Genomic DNA, 14,328 nt, shown 5'->3' on the forward strand with positions numbered 1-14,328 from the left:
TTGTTAAAATTAAGTAGTCATCTCATTCAAATCATTGAATTATGCAAAATGAAGACAGACAAAAAAGTCGACAGCAAGACGAAAGTGAGAAAAGACAGAAAGAAGAAATGAAAGGGAGGGATACAAGAGAAAACCATGGCAACGCACGAAATACAAAACCCAAATACAAAAAAAGACTTTTCCCGTTCAAGTGTTTTCCAAGACTCATTCAGTCTACCAGGTAACAAGGAACCAGATTGATTGTTGAGAAGAAAAGAATCATCAAATCTATCTTAACCTTAGTTATCCGTGATCTTCACTTCATCTTCACATTTTCATCACCTTAATCTTCCTTTTTCTACTCCGTTCTCTTAATTGTTGTCTTCTTGACTAACTGTTTTTCAGCTAAATTTACTTCCAATATTCCATTTTTTTGATAATCTCTCCTCGCCTCTCTTTCTGTTCTTCACCCTTTACCTGACATTTGTCTACTAATTAACCAAACCCTTCTTTGTGATCTATTTTAACCGACTAAAGACTGTGATTCAAAATGCGAGAATGTATCAGTGTCCATGTCGGCCAAGCTGGAGTCCAAATGGGCAATGCCTGTTGGGAGCTTTACTGTCTTGAACATGGTATTCAACCCGACGGTCAAATGCCTAGTGATAAAACCGTTGGTGCCGGTGATGATTCATTCAACACTTTTTTCAGTGAAACTTCTGCAGGGAAACATGTCCCAAGAGCTGTTTTCATCGATCTCGAACCCACTGTAGTTGGTAAGTTTTTTCAGTTTTTATTGTGTTAACATTTCATCCTTTCTCTTTTAATATGGATCCAACGCCCAATTAGAACAAAGTTAAAGACAAAAAAGAACAGAAAATTATATTATAATAAACCATTAAATATCCACAAATTAGCCATTAACTTGAAACTCTGCATGCAATTTGAATGTTACCACAGTAAATTCAATTTACCAGACGTGCAATGAATTTACCGGTAAACAATGCTATCTCGACCTGTGAGTCACTCTTTTTTTCCAATCCCATTAAAGCTGTTGCAGTAAAGTATCTTTTTCAATTTGCCTAAAAACCTTTCTTTTCAATATTCCCTTTCCACCGACAGATAAAATGATGTTAAAGTACCGGTGAAACTTAATGCTTTACACCTCAAAGTATCTCAAACTCTTAGTAAGATGTGAAAAAAGATAATCTTTCTAACCCACTCTTTATCTCAAGCCGGCAATCCTATTAAAAGTGATTACAAATTGGTCTGTTTAAATTGAAGCGGCTTTCCTAATGAATCAATTTCATTTCACTTTAACAATTGTTGAAAAAATTCTGATGACAATCAGGTTAAATTATATTTTGTAACAAAAAGTCGTCTAATTGTATTGCTATGTTTTGTCTGTAAGCTTACCCATTAACATGGTTACCATAATATGGATCAGGTTAAATGCACTTTTATACAATTTTCAAATTAACTTGTCTACAAATTTTAATATAACTAACCAATTGTCTACCCAGAAAAGGCTAAAATTCAAATTTAAATCTAATCCTCTCTTTCTTTCTCTCTTTTCTTCTCCGAGCTGACGTTGACGAAATTTTCTCAAGCAAAAAGAAAACTTGAAACTTGATTCAACAACAATGCTCAGGTCATTGCTAAGGTCAGCTTTGAACAACAAGTTTTTTACCTTACTACTTTGCTCTCTTTCATACTCTCTCTCAACAATCCTTATCATCCTCAGCACCATGAAAAAGTCTGAATTACACTGGAAGAAAAAGGAGAAAGATAAATTCCATTCCGGAAAAGAAGTGGTTGAAAGAATAGAGAAGGCACGGTTTTTACAGAACAAGAGGGAACACAAACAAAAAAAGAGAGAGAAAAACGAAGAGAGCATCTTCCAGCAAAAAGAGTGCTCTGCCATCATCATCATCATCATCCTCTTTATCTCTGAATAATGACCGCCCTGTTTCAAAGTCTATCAAAAATTTTTTTAGGTTGAGTCAGGTTTGAGTAAAGTCTGGTGAAGTTTAACTCTAAAAAGTTGATCAGCCCAAATGAATGGATAGACAAGGGTTAGGTTGAAAGATGAAAAAGGCAAAATAAGAAGAAGAAGAAAAACGAAAGAAAAAAGAAAGAAGAGAAAGAATAGAACTGTGATGAGTGTAACTAAATTGACAGGAAGCCTGTAATGATATTGCGTTTTGATGCTTTACCAGTGCACGAGACTGTAACGATCAGCGTTTGACTGTGTATTTGTGTGTGTGATCCACAAAACAACATCAACTGTTTAAAGGCAATCTTGTTGATCAAAAAGCAAGAGACCGTATACAGTGAGATTGTTTTTTTTCTTACCCATCATTATTGTTATTTGTATTCACATTTATCTGTCTGACTTCATGTGCATGTAACTATCTGTTTTCATCCTCAACTACTCAATCTCATCCATTAACCATCACCAGCATCTTTCACTTTGATCATGAATTTTTGTTTCCTTTCACTCTTTAACTTTGTATCTTCCTTGAACAATATTGATTTGCTTTTACAACTCACAGATTATGAATAATTTTGATTGAAGGGTTTGTCTTTTCAGACATTCAGACTGGTCACCAGTTTTTCAGACTAATGACTAATTTCACCATCAACATTATCATCATCATTAAATCATTATCATTAATAAAAATAGCTATTAGTGTTACAGACAACAATTTATGACAAAAATGTCGATCATCATCCGTCTGTCCTTCATCAGCTGTCAACATTGTGAAACTCTAGATTCAAGTGAATAACCAGATAATTGGTTCCCTTCATTTACCTTTACCTTTATTGCAACCATTATTAATATTAATAGTACACCCAACTTAAATGATTTCAACATGAAGAAACAACTAACCAAGAAAAAACAACAAAAGTAAAACAAAAAACAAAACCATGAGAAGAAGAAGAAAAATCAATACAATTTCTTCGATTCCTTCGATTTAATGTTGGGACAATTATGATGATGATTATATGGTTTATATGATGTTTGGTGAATAATTAAGGTAAAAATGTTGACTCCTTGAAAGGTAAAATGTTTCCCTCTCACCAATCTCATAGGAACCACAAAAAAGTGTATTACATCACAACTCCGCCTTACTTGGGTTAACCTTTTATTGGTGAACAGCAAATATTGAAATTTAAAAACAAGACTCTGGTTATGACTTTTATTGAAAAACGTCAATGATTACCTTTCCTTGGGATTGGCCAGAATTAACCTGAAATTGAATTGTGTTCTGATTGATTTTTTATTTGCACTTTTCCATGTTAATGTAAAGATGATAGACGATCAACTCTTTTTATTGATGATAGGACTTTCAAGGATTTTATTCACGTTATCATCACAGACACAATAAAATAGCCAAAATATGCAGACGGACAAGTTGATTGATGATCAGTGATTTAAATTAAAAAATGACCCTGACAAGTGTTTACCAATCAACTGCGATTGTTGAGACTAGAGTCCAATATTGAGTATAAAAAATGATCCTGTTTGTGTTTTCATTTTTCATTAACTGAAACCAGAAACAAGTAAATGAAAAGCAACAATCAAAACCCAGATTCCGCTTGATTAATGGCTAATCAAATTATCCTCTCACTATAATTGACCATTTTTCATCACTGCATTCAAATATTATAATGTTAATCGCTTTCCACTTATTATTTCAAGTCATGGACCATTCAACATGAACATTGAGATGGTTTCATCTATCTATCAGAATTGGCAGATGAAAGTTTCAAAGGCAAATAAATGTTCATCAAATAAAAACATTTATCTGTACATGAAGCGTGTCTCAACAATCATTGTAACCTTATCTTCATTTAATGTTAATCTGTTTATGGTTGTGATTATTTAACCAAAAAAACAGATTCACAATGAATTCCAAATGAATCCATGACAAACCAATCACACCAAACTTGAAACATTCACACAACTCTAATTGCTTGCCAACCAACCGGTCAATTTGTCTGCCAGTCAACAATCATTCAAATTCATTTCTTAATCTTGCCAAATATCAAAATTTCACAATTTGAATATTGTTAACAGTTGACATTTGAAAATCAAAATTCATCATGTTATTCATTATTTCATTTTTTCCTACCAAATTTGCCTCTTTATCTGTCAATTTTGTGTCTTAATGTACAACGTACTCAACATTCAGGTTGAAAATGTATTTTTTTACATCAAATCTCAATGGTTTTCATCCTTTCATTTCATCTTCTTTGTCCAATCTTTTTTATTAAATCGCCTTTTCCCATCTCACTCATCATGCAAGTAAACATTAAACTTGAAACATTTTTCAACCTTCAACTTGTTCCATTCCCTGTTAACTTGTTTGTTTTTTATGGTCAATATAAAAAAAACTTGTGCCTTCAATTTTTTTTGTGTAAAAAACATGAAAAATGATGTAAAACTGGTAACAATTGAAAAGCTTTGTCTGACCCTGAATTGAAGGCTTTTTTTAACAGACATCTTAATATAACCCAATATCAATTTGATTTATGCATTTATAAAAAGTTCATCTGAATATTGCCATCCATTTAGATGCAAGTTCAATGAAAGCTTAAAAGGCCAATGAACAATATTTCATCTAATAGTTTGCATTTCAAATGAAATGTAAATTTTTCCGCAAATATTGTAAATTATTTAATGTCAACAATTTAAGTCTTTAAACATTTGTTCAATCTGGGTTTGGGTTAAGTTTAAAAGAGGAAACAATTTTGTCCTTTCCCGTAAATAGTAAATAAAATATTAATATTTAACTTTATTTTCCTTCAATATGAATGATGAACACAGATGAAGTTCGTACTGGAACTTATCGTCAACTATTTCATCCTGAACAATTAATTACTGGCAAGGAAGATGCTGCTAACAACTATGCTCGTGGTCATTACACCATTGGTAAAGAAATTGTTGATGTTGTACTGGACAAAATTAGGAAATTATCTGAACAAGCCACTGGCCTTCAAGGATTCCTGATATTCCATAGTTTCGGCGGTGGAACCGGCTCAGGATTTACTAGTCTGCTCATGGAAAGATTATCCGTTGATTATGGTAAAAAGAGTAAATTGGAGTTTAGCATTTATCCAGCTCCACAAGTATCCACAGCTGTGGTTGAACCTTACAACTCGGTTTTGACTACTCACACCACCTTGGAACACTCAGATTGTGCCTTCATGGTGGACAATGAAGCTATTTACGATATTTGTCGGCGAAACTTGGACATTGATCGTCCAACCTACACCAATCTCAACCGTCTCATAGGTGAGATGAATTGCCTTTTCCTCAACATTTTCATTTCATTATTTAAAATAGAGTTTACATTTTTTGCCTTTTTGCTTAAATTGACTTCATTTTGTTGAATTTATCATTCCATTTGGCTTAAAGTTAACAGTTTAGTCTTTTTTAGTCTTTTTTTGTGCTTTCAACTTTTCCTTTTTGAATATGGATCTCTTTTAATGTTTTAAATTCCCTGATTCCTTTGAAATTCTTGCTCTGTTCATGGCAATTCAAATTTTCTTTTCCCTCGAGTAACTAAACAGTTTCCTAGTTGACCTTAATTAGCATAAAATGATAAATTCAAATTCCAAACAATCTCAAATATCTTTATTCACAAAAATGTGAATAAAATGGATTCAACAGTTTTTGTTTATATTGGACAGAAATTCCATCCTGAAGTATCCAACAATCAAAATTGAAACTTTTTCAATTTTCAGGCATTTCCATGATATCTTTCTTCTATCAAACTATTTCTATTCATTGCTTCAGTAATTGATAACAGTCAACATGAATATTCAACAATCAACATTTCAAGCAGACAAAATATATTTTTTGTATAAAATCATTCATTCGAATCTCAGTTTCGTTTATTTTTCAATATTTTTCACCCTTCCAGGGATAACTGAATCATGAGATGTTGGTTTTCTTATTAGCTCTGAATTAGTCAATTTACCTTAATTTCTTGTCAATTTAAATTGCCTCTATTATCATTCATTTTTATGGAAAATCTTATTTCTAATATTTTACACGGAAGTCTGTTTTCATTGCCCTTTCATCTCTCATTGAATGAAATTGATTATTTCTTAACGATTGAGACGTAATTATGATTACATGATAAAAGCTCATAATAGTTGCTCCTTGTAAATCACAATTGTTGATTTTTCACTTCATTTTCGTGATTCGCCAATATTTTCCCTGACTTTTCAGTTTCAATTTACGTTGATGATATTTATCTTGTTTTACCCGTTTCCATTACTGCTAATCATATAAACTACAAATCATTTTCAGATCGAAGGTTGATTGAACAATAACCTCGTTTAGTATATAATCGATGGAAGCCCAATCATTGTGATAAAAAATTCAATCACCATTTCTTAGAAATCTATTGATTGTTCCCTGAAATTGTTGCTCAATTTGAATACATTGAAAAGAGAGTCACTGAAAGATCGTTAAATAGGTTAAACAAATTGATTATTTTCATCTAAATATGAACTAATATACAATATTCATTATGTGAAATTAAATTCTCTTCCAATCAAATGATATTCTAAATTTTTAGGTCTCTTTTTAGCTCGGAAATTAAGTGTCATTTATGGTCTAAATTTATTTTTGTTAACATTTCTGACCAATACGATTCCCTCCCTTTATAATTTAAAATTGCCTCGGTTTCTGTCAAAACAGGTCAACAGAGTTTAGTTCAACTGAATTATAAAAAATAATTTACTGGTACTATTTATGGTCAATTTGGTCACTTATTTTCCTCCTTATTCTCATTTTTATTTCCATTCTTATTTTATATTGTAATCAAATGAAAAGGTTGAAAACTAATCATATTGTTTCCATTTATTGTTTACTCCCAACTTGATTTTAGGTCAAATTGTATCTTCAATCACGGCTTCCCTTCGTTTTGATGGTGCTCTCAATGTTGACCTTACCGAATTCCAGACCAACCTTGTACCTTACCCTCGAATCCATTTTCCCCTGGCAACTTATGCTCCGGTTATTTCAGCTGAGAAGGCTTATCATGAACAGTTGACTGTCGGTGAAATTACCAATTCCTGTTTTGAACCACAAAATCAAATGGTCAAGTGTGACCCTCGACATGGCAAATACATGGCAGTTTGCCTGCTCTACCGGGGTGACGTTGTTCCCAAGGATGTTAATGCTGCAATTGCTGCCATTAAAACCAAAAGATCAATCCAATTTGTTGATTGGTGTCCCACTGGATTCAAGGTTGGAATCAACTATCAACCACCAACCGTTGTACCCGGCGGTGATTTGGCCAAAGTTCAACGAGCTGTTTGCATGCTGTCTAATACAACGGCCATTGCTGAGGCTTGGGCTCGACTGGATCACAAGTTTGACCTGATGTACGCCAAACGTGCCTTTGTTCACTGGTATGTGGGGGAAGGTATGGAGGAGGGTGAATTTTCTGAGGCCAGAGAAGATTTAGCTGCACTCGAAAAGGATTACGAAGAAGTTGGTCTTGAATCAACGGATGGTGATGGTGATGATGATACTCATGAATATTAAACAAAGGAAAAGCTAAAAACATAAAAATGACGAAAAAGAAGGAATATCAAGACATTGAATAGGAAAGTCAACATTAAAAGTCGGACAATTTCAATTTTACTGCATTTCACGTCAAATTGGCTTATTAAGATTACCAAAAAATATACACCAAGACGCAAACCTTTAGTTAAAAGCTGACATAGACACCAGAAAAAAAGTCATAAATTGTGTGCAGAATAATAACAATTAAATTGTCAGTCCGGATCAGATGCTAACAATGTTAATTAGATTAATTTAACTCTTTTCTAACCTCGACTCATCATTCTGCCATTTTATGTACTCATCTCTACTTACCTTTCTGGTTCCACATTCAATTGGTACATTGAATTGCCTTCCTAACCAACTTTTGCCTTTTTCATGTTTTATTAACTTAACCTGGTTCTAAATGCTAAACTAATCAGTATCATTTAATATCACTCTCTTATTAGTCTTCAAGCTGGAAAATTCTGACGATAACCCTTTTCAAAGATGACAATTTTGAAACATTTTAAATACTACATTACATTGATATGGCTTATTATTATTGCACTCAACACGGACGCTCCACCGAATCCTCATCATCAAAATTTGAGCCGATTAAAGACTTGCAATCATTTTATTAATATTACCAACCAACCAAACAAAATGTTATCCTCTCATCTTTCACAAATCTTGACAATATTGAATATATTATTAACTTTTTTCTTTAAACATTTTTGTCTGTTTATTCATACATTGCAAGAATGCGAAATCAAATAACATGAAATACTCACAATATTGTCAGTGTAATAAGAATTTTTGACCAACATGAAGCTTGAACAATTTGTCTAGACTTGATTGGAAGGTATAATCAAAGTTTACGAAAAGATTTCCGTAAATCTGTCGTAACACTTAACAATCTTGTTTAATTGATTGTATCGTCAGCAATAACCATTTCTGTTGCTGAATTGACAGTCCTAAGTACAAATATGCTCAACTTGCACAACTTTCACATTCTTCACCTTGTTCTGGCATCTATCATCAGCTATTCTTCATCAAACCTTATTGAACTTCTTTTTTCTTGTTTAATATCATTTTCATCCTAATATAATCATCTCTCGAGTAAAGTCAGTCCTGAGGTCTTGATGAAGATAATAAAAATTCACATTAGATCCATTGATTACTTGGCTGTTTGTTTATCAGAGTAAACAATCAGCATAATAACATTTAAGAGCTCAAACTGACAATTCCAATGGTTATTGGAAAGATGGATTTGAAGAAATTTGATAAATGTTGATTAAAATGGTAAGACGAATCTTTTGATGAAAACATGATTAAAAGAAATGAAAGAAAAGGATAAACAGATGATTGTAACAAAAACTCAACATGATACATTGAACATTACAGATTCCAATTACATTTCCTTTGCAATGGTGAGCTTCAACAATAGAACATGTGAAATAAGAATATATTATTGAAATTCAAGAAACTAAAATAAACTGTAAATTGAGTTAGGATTAGAGTGAATCATGAACTTAATGAAAATCAACTTGTGTTCAACAAAAGCGAAACCAGAGGCACATTATTGGAAGAAAGGAAAAAGACTAACAAAAGATTCACTTATCATGTAATTCAACCAGTGGTTAGTAGGAGATAATTAATGTAAAGAGATGCAAATTATGTGAAGAAAAAGATGAAACCATTTAAAAATAAAATCCGTTGAAATAACTAGATTATAATGGTGAAAGAGTGAGCCAGAAAAGATGAATCACAGAGAAAGTTGGCAGAAAACCAGATTAACCAGATTTTTGAATAAAACGTTGCTAGTAAACAAATTGCTCATCTTTACCAGAAAGGCAAATGTAACCAGGATTTACCAGCAACACGTTGTCACTCTTTTAACTGTTGACTTTGTAATTAAATCGATAATAATTATTGTTCCACTGAATAGCCTGGCTTTTAATTTGGATGAACAAAAGGATCGCCTGTTGATATAGTAACAGTTAAAATTGAAAGTGAAAGCAACAGATTAAGCTTGGTAAGTGTTTACATTTTTTGCCGTTAACGTTAATGATTACCTCTTACTCAAATTTAGACAGAGAAAAAGAAAGAGAAGAAAAATGGGAAGATATAGAAAGATGATAATTGAAAGAAAGTTTAAAGCTCGTCTGTGTAAAGTTATTTTTGAGTCTATTTTGGTGTGAACCAAGTGAACATCCAACATTGTACTTTTCTTCTTCTGCAATTTTTCCCCTGTCTTTTGCTCTTTTTTCTTTCTTTCTGTTGATTTCTTCTTGTCTTTTTTATAAATGTCTCTTCGTAACTTCCATATTTTTATCAATCATTAATATCGTCAACAGCAACCATCGTCATCATCTTCATCATATAACAAAACTCAAGTCTATTTTGTCCTTACCTCTTCATCTTTACAACAATAATAACAATCATCATCAATAATATTATATTTTTATTTCTTTCTTTAGTCATTACCCCTGAAGGTAACAACACTTTCCATCACGAAAAACCATCACAGGAATAAAAACACGGATTTGTGTGTATTTTAACAGTGTATTAGTGTGTTTATTGATCCAAACCACAAAAGGAAACAATTGTTTACACTGGTCACCTCAACATGTTTAGTTTCAACAGCTACATTTTCAGTCAAAGAATGAACCTTTTTTTGATCATTTTTTTCCTCGCAATTACTTTTCAATTGGGTGAGTAGGAATTACATTTCTCTACAGAACGTGAGTTACAACAAAATATCTAGACGAGAAAAATAATTTACAAATCTGTCCAAGGGTCAAAAGAAAGGATAAATAAACCTTTGAGTATCTCTAGTTTTGTATTAAGAGGAGCTATCTGTCTGCCATTTTTTGTTTCTCTATCCAAGTAGTGTTTGATATTAATTTTTGTTGCCATTTCATCAACTAAATCTCATAATCTTTTTTCTTTTTCTTTTTCAGTTCAATGTGACACCAATGGTTCTTCTGAAGCAGCAAATAAGAGTTCTATGAAGTGTTACGTTTGCTCCAGTGTCGAGGATTCAGATTGTGCTAATGACCCAGCTTTGGCTAAGTTCATCATGAACTGTGATGATTATTTCTCTAATAAATCTGAAACTTTTACTGCTACAGACAAGGATTATTTCTGTCGTAAAACAGTTGAAATGGGTCAGTTCAAGTTTAAATAATTACCTGATTGTTGATTCTTGTGAAATTTTTCATCCTCTAACCCATTGACACCTAAACATTGTCAAAGCAAACTAAATTTTTAATGATATTTTCTAAAAATAGTGAAAGCCTTTTGCTTCAAGCTCAACGAAATCCTATTTGAGACTCAAGTCGTCCAATGTTGCCCATTTAACATGAGTGACCTTCGCTTTTGAAGGGAATTGAGTTATATTTGATAATTCTTGAGTTCACTTTTTATTCTCTAATCATATGATGAACAGCCTTTCAAGTCTGGTTTTTTTGATAGATATACCTTGCTTTCAAGGTTACTTTTCTGGTATCTTCATACTAAAGGTTTGCTCTTTTATTTTTCTTGTTAGCCTTTTATTCTTTAATTCATGCTCATGTTCATCGGTGAATTATTATTATCGGAGATTCTGTTTTCTCTCAGAAAAAAAGAGATAATTTAATGATGGTCACTAGCTATTCCTGTGTAAGCTAGTTCTCGGTCAAATTAAATTACTTGACCTTTATCCATTGTTTATTAATGTTTCAACCTTGTCACCATAAATATCATATTTTATCCATTTTCTGTTTCAATTTTCGTTTAGCCTTTCTAATCTGGAATCCATTTTCTGGGTAACTACAGATGAACAGATGAAACAGTAGAAGCAAAACAACCAAAAATATCACTTATCAACTTTAAAAGCACCACTAAACGTTTAATGCGGAGGATGTCAAGAAGAATAGGCAAAATGGACTGCTTTCAGAATTTTTTCTAATCCAGATTTTCATGTTTCTCTAGTGTGTATAATTTTTCAGATATTGAGTGAAAAACGGAAAGAAACAGCCAACAGATTTTTAGGGTAAACATGTTATCATTAAGCACTAATTTTACTTTCTTTCCGTTTTCTGTCTTTTCATCCAACATCTGAAAAATTATGCACCCTAATGAAATTTTTCTGAAAAAAAACATGAAAAATTTGCATCAGAAAAAGTATTATATATCTGAAACAATTCCGAGAGTAGTTTATTTTACATCCTCATTCAATATTTATTAATGTAATCCATCAAACATAAATATCGCCTGAGTGCATTGAGTCTCAATAGATTGATCATTGAATTCATATTTACTTTTGTTGACTGAGTTGTTCCAATCAATTAATACAATGTATCAATCACCCTGAAAATAGTTAAAAGTCACCCAAATAGGCTCTCAAATTGAATTAGACATCAACTTTTAATTGACACGAAAACTTGACACCCATTTTCACCTGTTTTCCTTAGCAAACATCACGAAGTCTGTGAATGACACTTTGATCGTTAACTTTTACTTCTAAAATTAATGAATAGCAAACAAAAATGAAAATATGAACAATCAGGAACAAGTTTATTCACGAAGATAAATTCAACAAGGCCAATTGTTCAAATCTTTTATGAAAAGATCTTCAGTTACGCTTTTTAAAACGCAATTCGTAGTCAAGTCTACATAAAAAGCCAAAAATAGAGTCTATTTGATTATCTTTGTCCCAAAGTTACTCGAGAAATATGAATTGTCACCAATTGTTCCTTCAATTGATAATCTAATTCATCTACTCACATTCATGTCAACCTATCATGTTATCTTGTCTTACACTTATTGTCTTGTTCAGAGTAAAAGCTTCATCTCATCCCATGTAATCTCAACCTTTACCATTTTCATGTTAGTTAACCTTTTCCATTCTGAATTGTCTTAACAAGTCTAGATTTATTCCGGTTTAATTTCAAACTCTTGAAAAATTTACCAAATTCTTATCAATAATTGATTAGTGCTAATTGAATTTCCAATGTTTATTTCTTGACTTATCGACTTTTTCCATGTCTAATGGGAAAGCATTGAAAACTGAATGCTCATTATTTGTTGAATTGTTAGACGATCACTTTTGAATAAGGAAATGAAATGAAACTTTTAATCAAACTAATGATCAACTTTATTTACTATCCAACTCAAGTGTAATTTACCATGTTGATTGGAAAAAATTGGATCCTTGATTGAACATCATTTAGAATCATTCATTTCAACTATTTAAACCCTTTTCTCCCTTCATGTAATACATCTTAAACATAGTCTAGCTTTTCAAACCATTGCTTTCGTTTTTCATTCATGCCTTTCTGAATCTCCAACAAAATTTTAACACCAAGTTACTTTTGATTCAATTACTAATTAGATTTTTTTCCATTCTTCCCTTTAGGAGATACATTTAAACCAGAAGGAATATTACAAAGAGTAATTCGAAGCTGTGGCAGTATTCGTAATCAAAATCGGGAATGCTATCGAACTTCTGATGCTCAAGTTAAAACGGAAACCTGTGAATGCTATGATCCTCTCTGTAACACAGCTGATAGACTGGCATCCTCATCAACTTTCCTAATCATTCTTATTCCCGCAATTTCAGCTATTTTCTTCAATCTTTTGTCATAGACAGAATTTTTTCATTATCTCATGATAAATATTTGTTTTAAGCTTCTTTTAACCCCATCTCTCTATCATCACCCTTTTCCCTCTCCTACGAGTGATCAAAATATTGAATGTTAGATGTTATTACATTTGAAATATAATATAACCCAACCATCATTAATTTAAGATGAGATCATGATATTTGTCTTTTTTACCCTTACAAATTTCATTCTCATCTTTTTAACTTTCCTCCAATCCTTTCAAACATCATACTGCCCAATATTTCCCCTTAAATCACATTATTTTCCAGCCTTAAATGGATAGATCTTTATCAAGATTGGTATTGATTTCCAGTTCGAGATTTATCCACATTTCAACCTCCTCTTTCGATAAACTTTTATCTTCTTTCTCCTTTCTCTTGTTTTCTTTATCCTCTCAAAGATAATGTTAGTTTCCCTTCTTGTCCCACTCTCTACGACTTCCTTTGAAAGTCCCCTTCGTCCAATACATTAACCAGAATTGGTTGTTATCCATCCAACGCACGATGAGAACAATACTTGAGGTTGATTAGTCTAATTGTGCCCTTATTCAACAGACGAGATGAAAACAATCAAGCAAAACTTATCATCTTCAACAGCAACCATAATGATGATCATCTATCAACCTTCTGGCTACACTAGGAAACATTTAACCATTTTTATTCCCTCCTGTTACTTTCATCATTATATCAAAGATACACAAGTTTTCAAAGAGGATTCACAAGATTTGCACAGTTTACAAACATGCAAACAGATGTATAGATGAAACATCAATTAATTGTTGATCAACTTACCCAGGAAGCAGATAAGCCAACACAATTGTGCCTTGACTTGGAATCTAGGAAAACATAAAAAATCAACATTCAAGGAAGGATTGCATTTTAGTTGCCAAAAAGTTCACCAGTGAAAATTATTATTTCTACCTTTATCGCTTTTAATTGTAATCGTAATTGTTTCCACTTCGCAATGTTTTTAAAAAAGCAATTACAGTCAAGTTTATGTATTTAGTGATAATCATACTATTTTTTAGTTAAGCTTACAATATTTCATCAACTTGACTAAATTGTCTAGCCAATCATTTCGAAGTGTTTCAATTTGATTTCATCTAAATCTTCAATTCTGTATTAGAAGGAA

The 14,328-nt window shown here is 32.1% G+C and overlaps 2 protein-coding genes and 1 long non-coding RNA gene across 3 annotated transcripts; all 3 read left to right on the plus strand.

Annotated features, from left to right (window-relative positions):
- The first annotated feature begins 216 nt into the window (after window positions 1–216).
- LOC107361826 (tubulin alpha-1A chain) lies at window positions 217–8,278 on the plus strand. The gene is made up of 3 exons (XM_015928747.3): window positions 217–755; window positions 4,814–5,281; window positions 6,888–8,278. The coding sequence occupies exons 1-3, from the start codon at window positions 530–532 to the stop codon at window positions 7,547–7,549; spliced, it is 1,356 nt and encodes a 451-aa protein (XP_015784233.1). The 5' UTR covers window positions 217–529; the 3' UTR covers window positions 7,550–8,278.
- LOC112538828 (uncharacterized) lies at window positions 765–4,662 on the plus strand. Its single transcript, XR_003082197.2, has 2 exons — window positions 765–1,642; window positions 1,724–4,662. It is a non-coding gene; the product is annotated as an uncharacterized LOC112538828 (long non-coding RNA).
- Window positions 8,279–9,398: 1,120 nt separating the features above from the next.
- Window positions 9,399–13,567, plus strand: LOC107361827 (uncharacterized). The gene is made up of 4 exons (XM_015928748.2): window positions 9,399–9,584; window positions 10,030–10,263; window positions 10,513–10,719; window positions 12,951–13,567. The coding sequence occupies exons 2-4, from the start codon at window positions 10,179–10,181 to the stop codon at window positions 13,178–13,180; spliced, it is 522 nt and encodes a 173-aa protein (XP_015784234.1). The 5' UTR covers window positions 9,399–9,584; window positions 10,030–10,178; the 3' UTR covers window positions 13,181–13,567.
- Window positions 13,568–14,328: the final 761 nt, after the last annotated feature.

The sequence above is a fragment of the Tetranychus urticae genome, chromosome 1 (genome assembly GCF_039701765.1).
Source record: "Tetranychus urticae isolate SD_2017Ah chromosome 1, NJAU_TeUrti_SD_1.0, whole genome shotgun sequence".
Taxonomy (NCBI): domain Eukaryota; kingdom Metazoa; phylum Arthropoda; class Arachnida; order Trombidiformes; family Tetranychidae; genus Tetranychus; species Tetranychus urticae.

Excerpts from the sequence above, each read along its gene's own strand:
- LOC107361827 (XM_015928748.2), top strand. The coding sequence starts at position 10,179 with ATGTTTAGTTTCAACAGCTACATTTTCAGTCAAAGAATGAACCTTTTT. Across the intron at positions 10,264-10,512 it reads CGCAATTACTTTTCAATTGG|TTCAATGTGACACCAATGGT; the intron begins GTGAGTAGGAAT and ends TTTCTTTTTCAG. Across the intron at positions 10,720-12,950 it reads TCGTAAAACAGTTGAAATGG|GAGATACATTTAAACCAGAA; the intron begins GTCAGTTCAAGT and ends TCTTCCCTTTAG.
- LOC107361826 (XM_015928747.3), top strand. The coding sequence starts at position 530 with ATGCGAGAATGTATCAGTGTCCATGTCGGCCAAGCTGGAGTCCAAATG. Across the intron at positions 756-4,813 it reads TCTCGAACCCACTGTAGTTG|ATGAAGTTCGTACTGGAACT; the intron begins GTAAGTTTTTTC and ends TGATGAACACAG. Across the intron at positions 5,282-6,887 it reads CAATCTCAACCGTCTCATAG|GTCAAATTGTATCTTCAATC; the intron begins GTGAGATGAATT and ends ACTTGATTTTAG.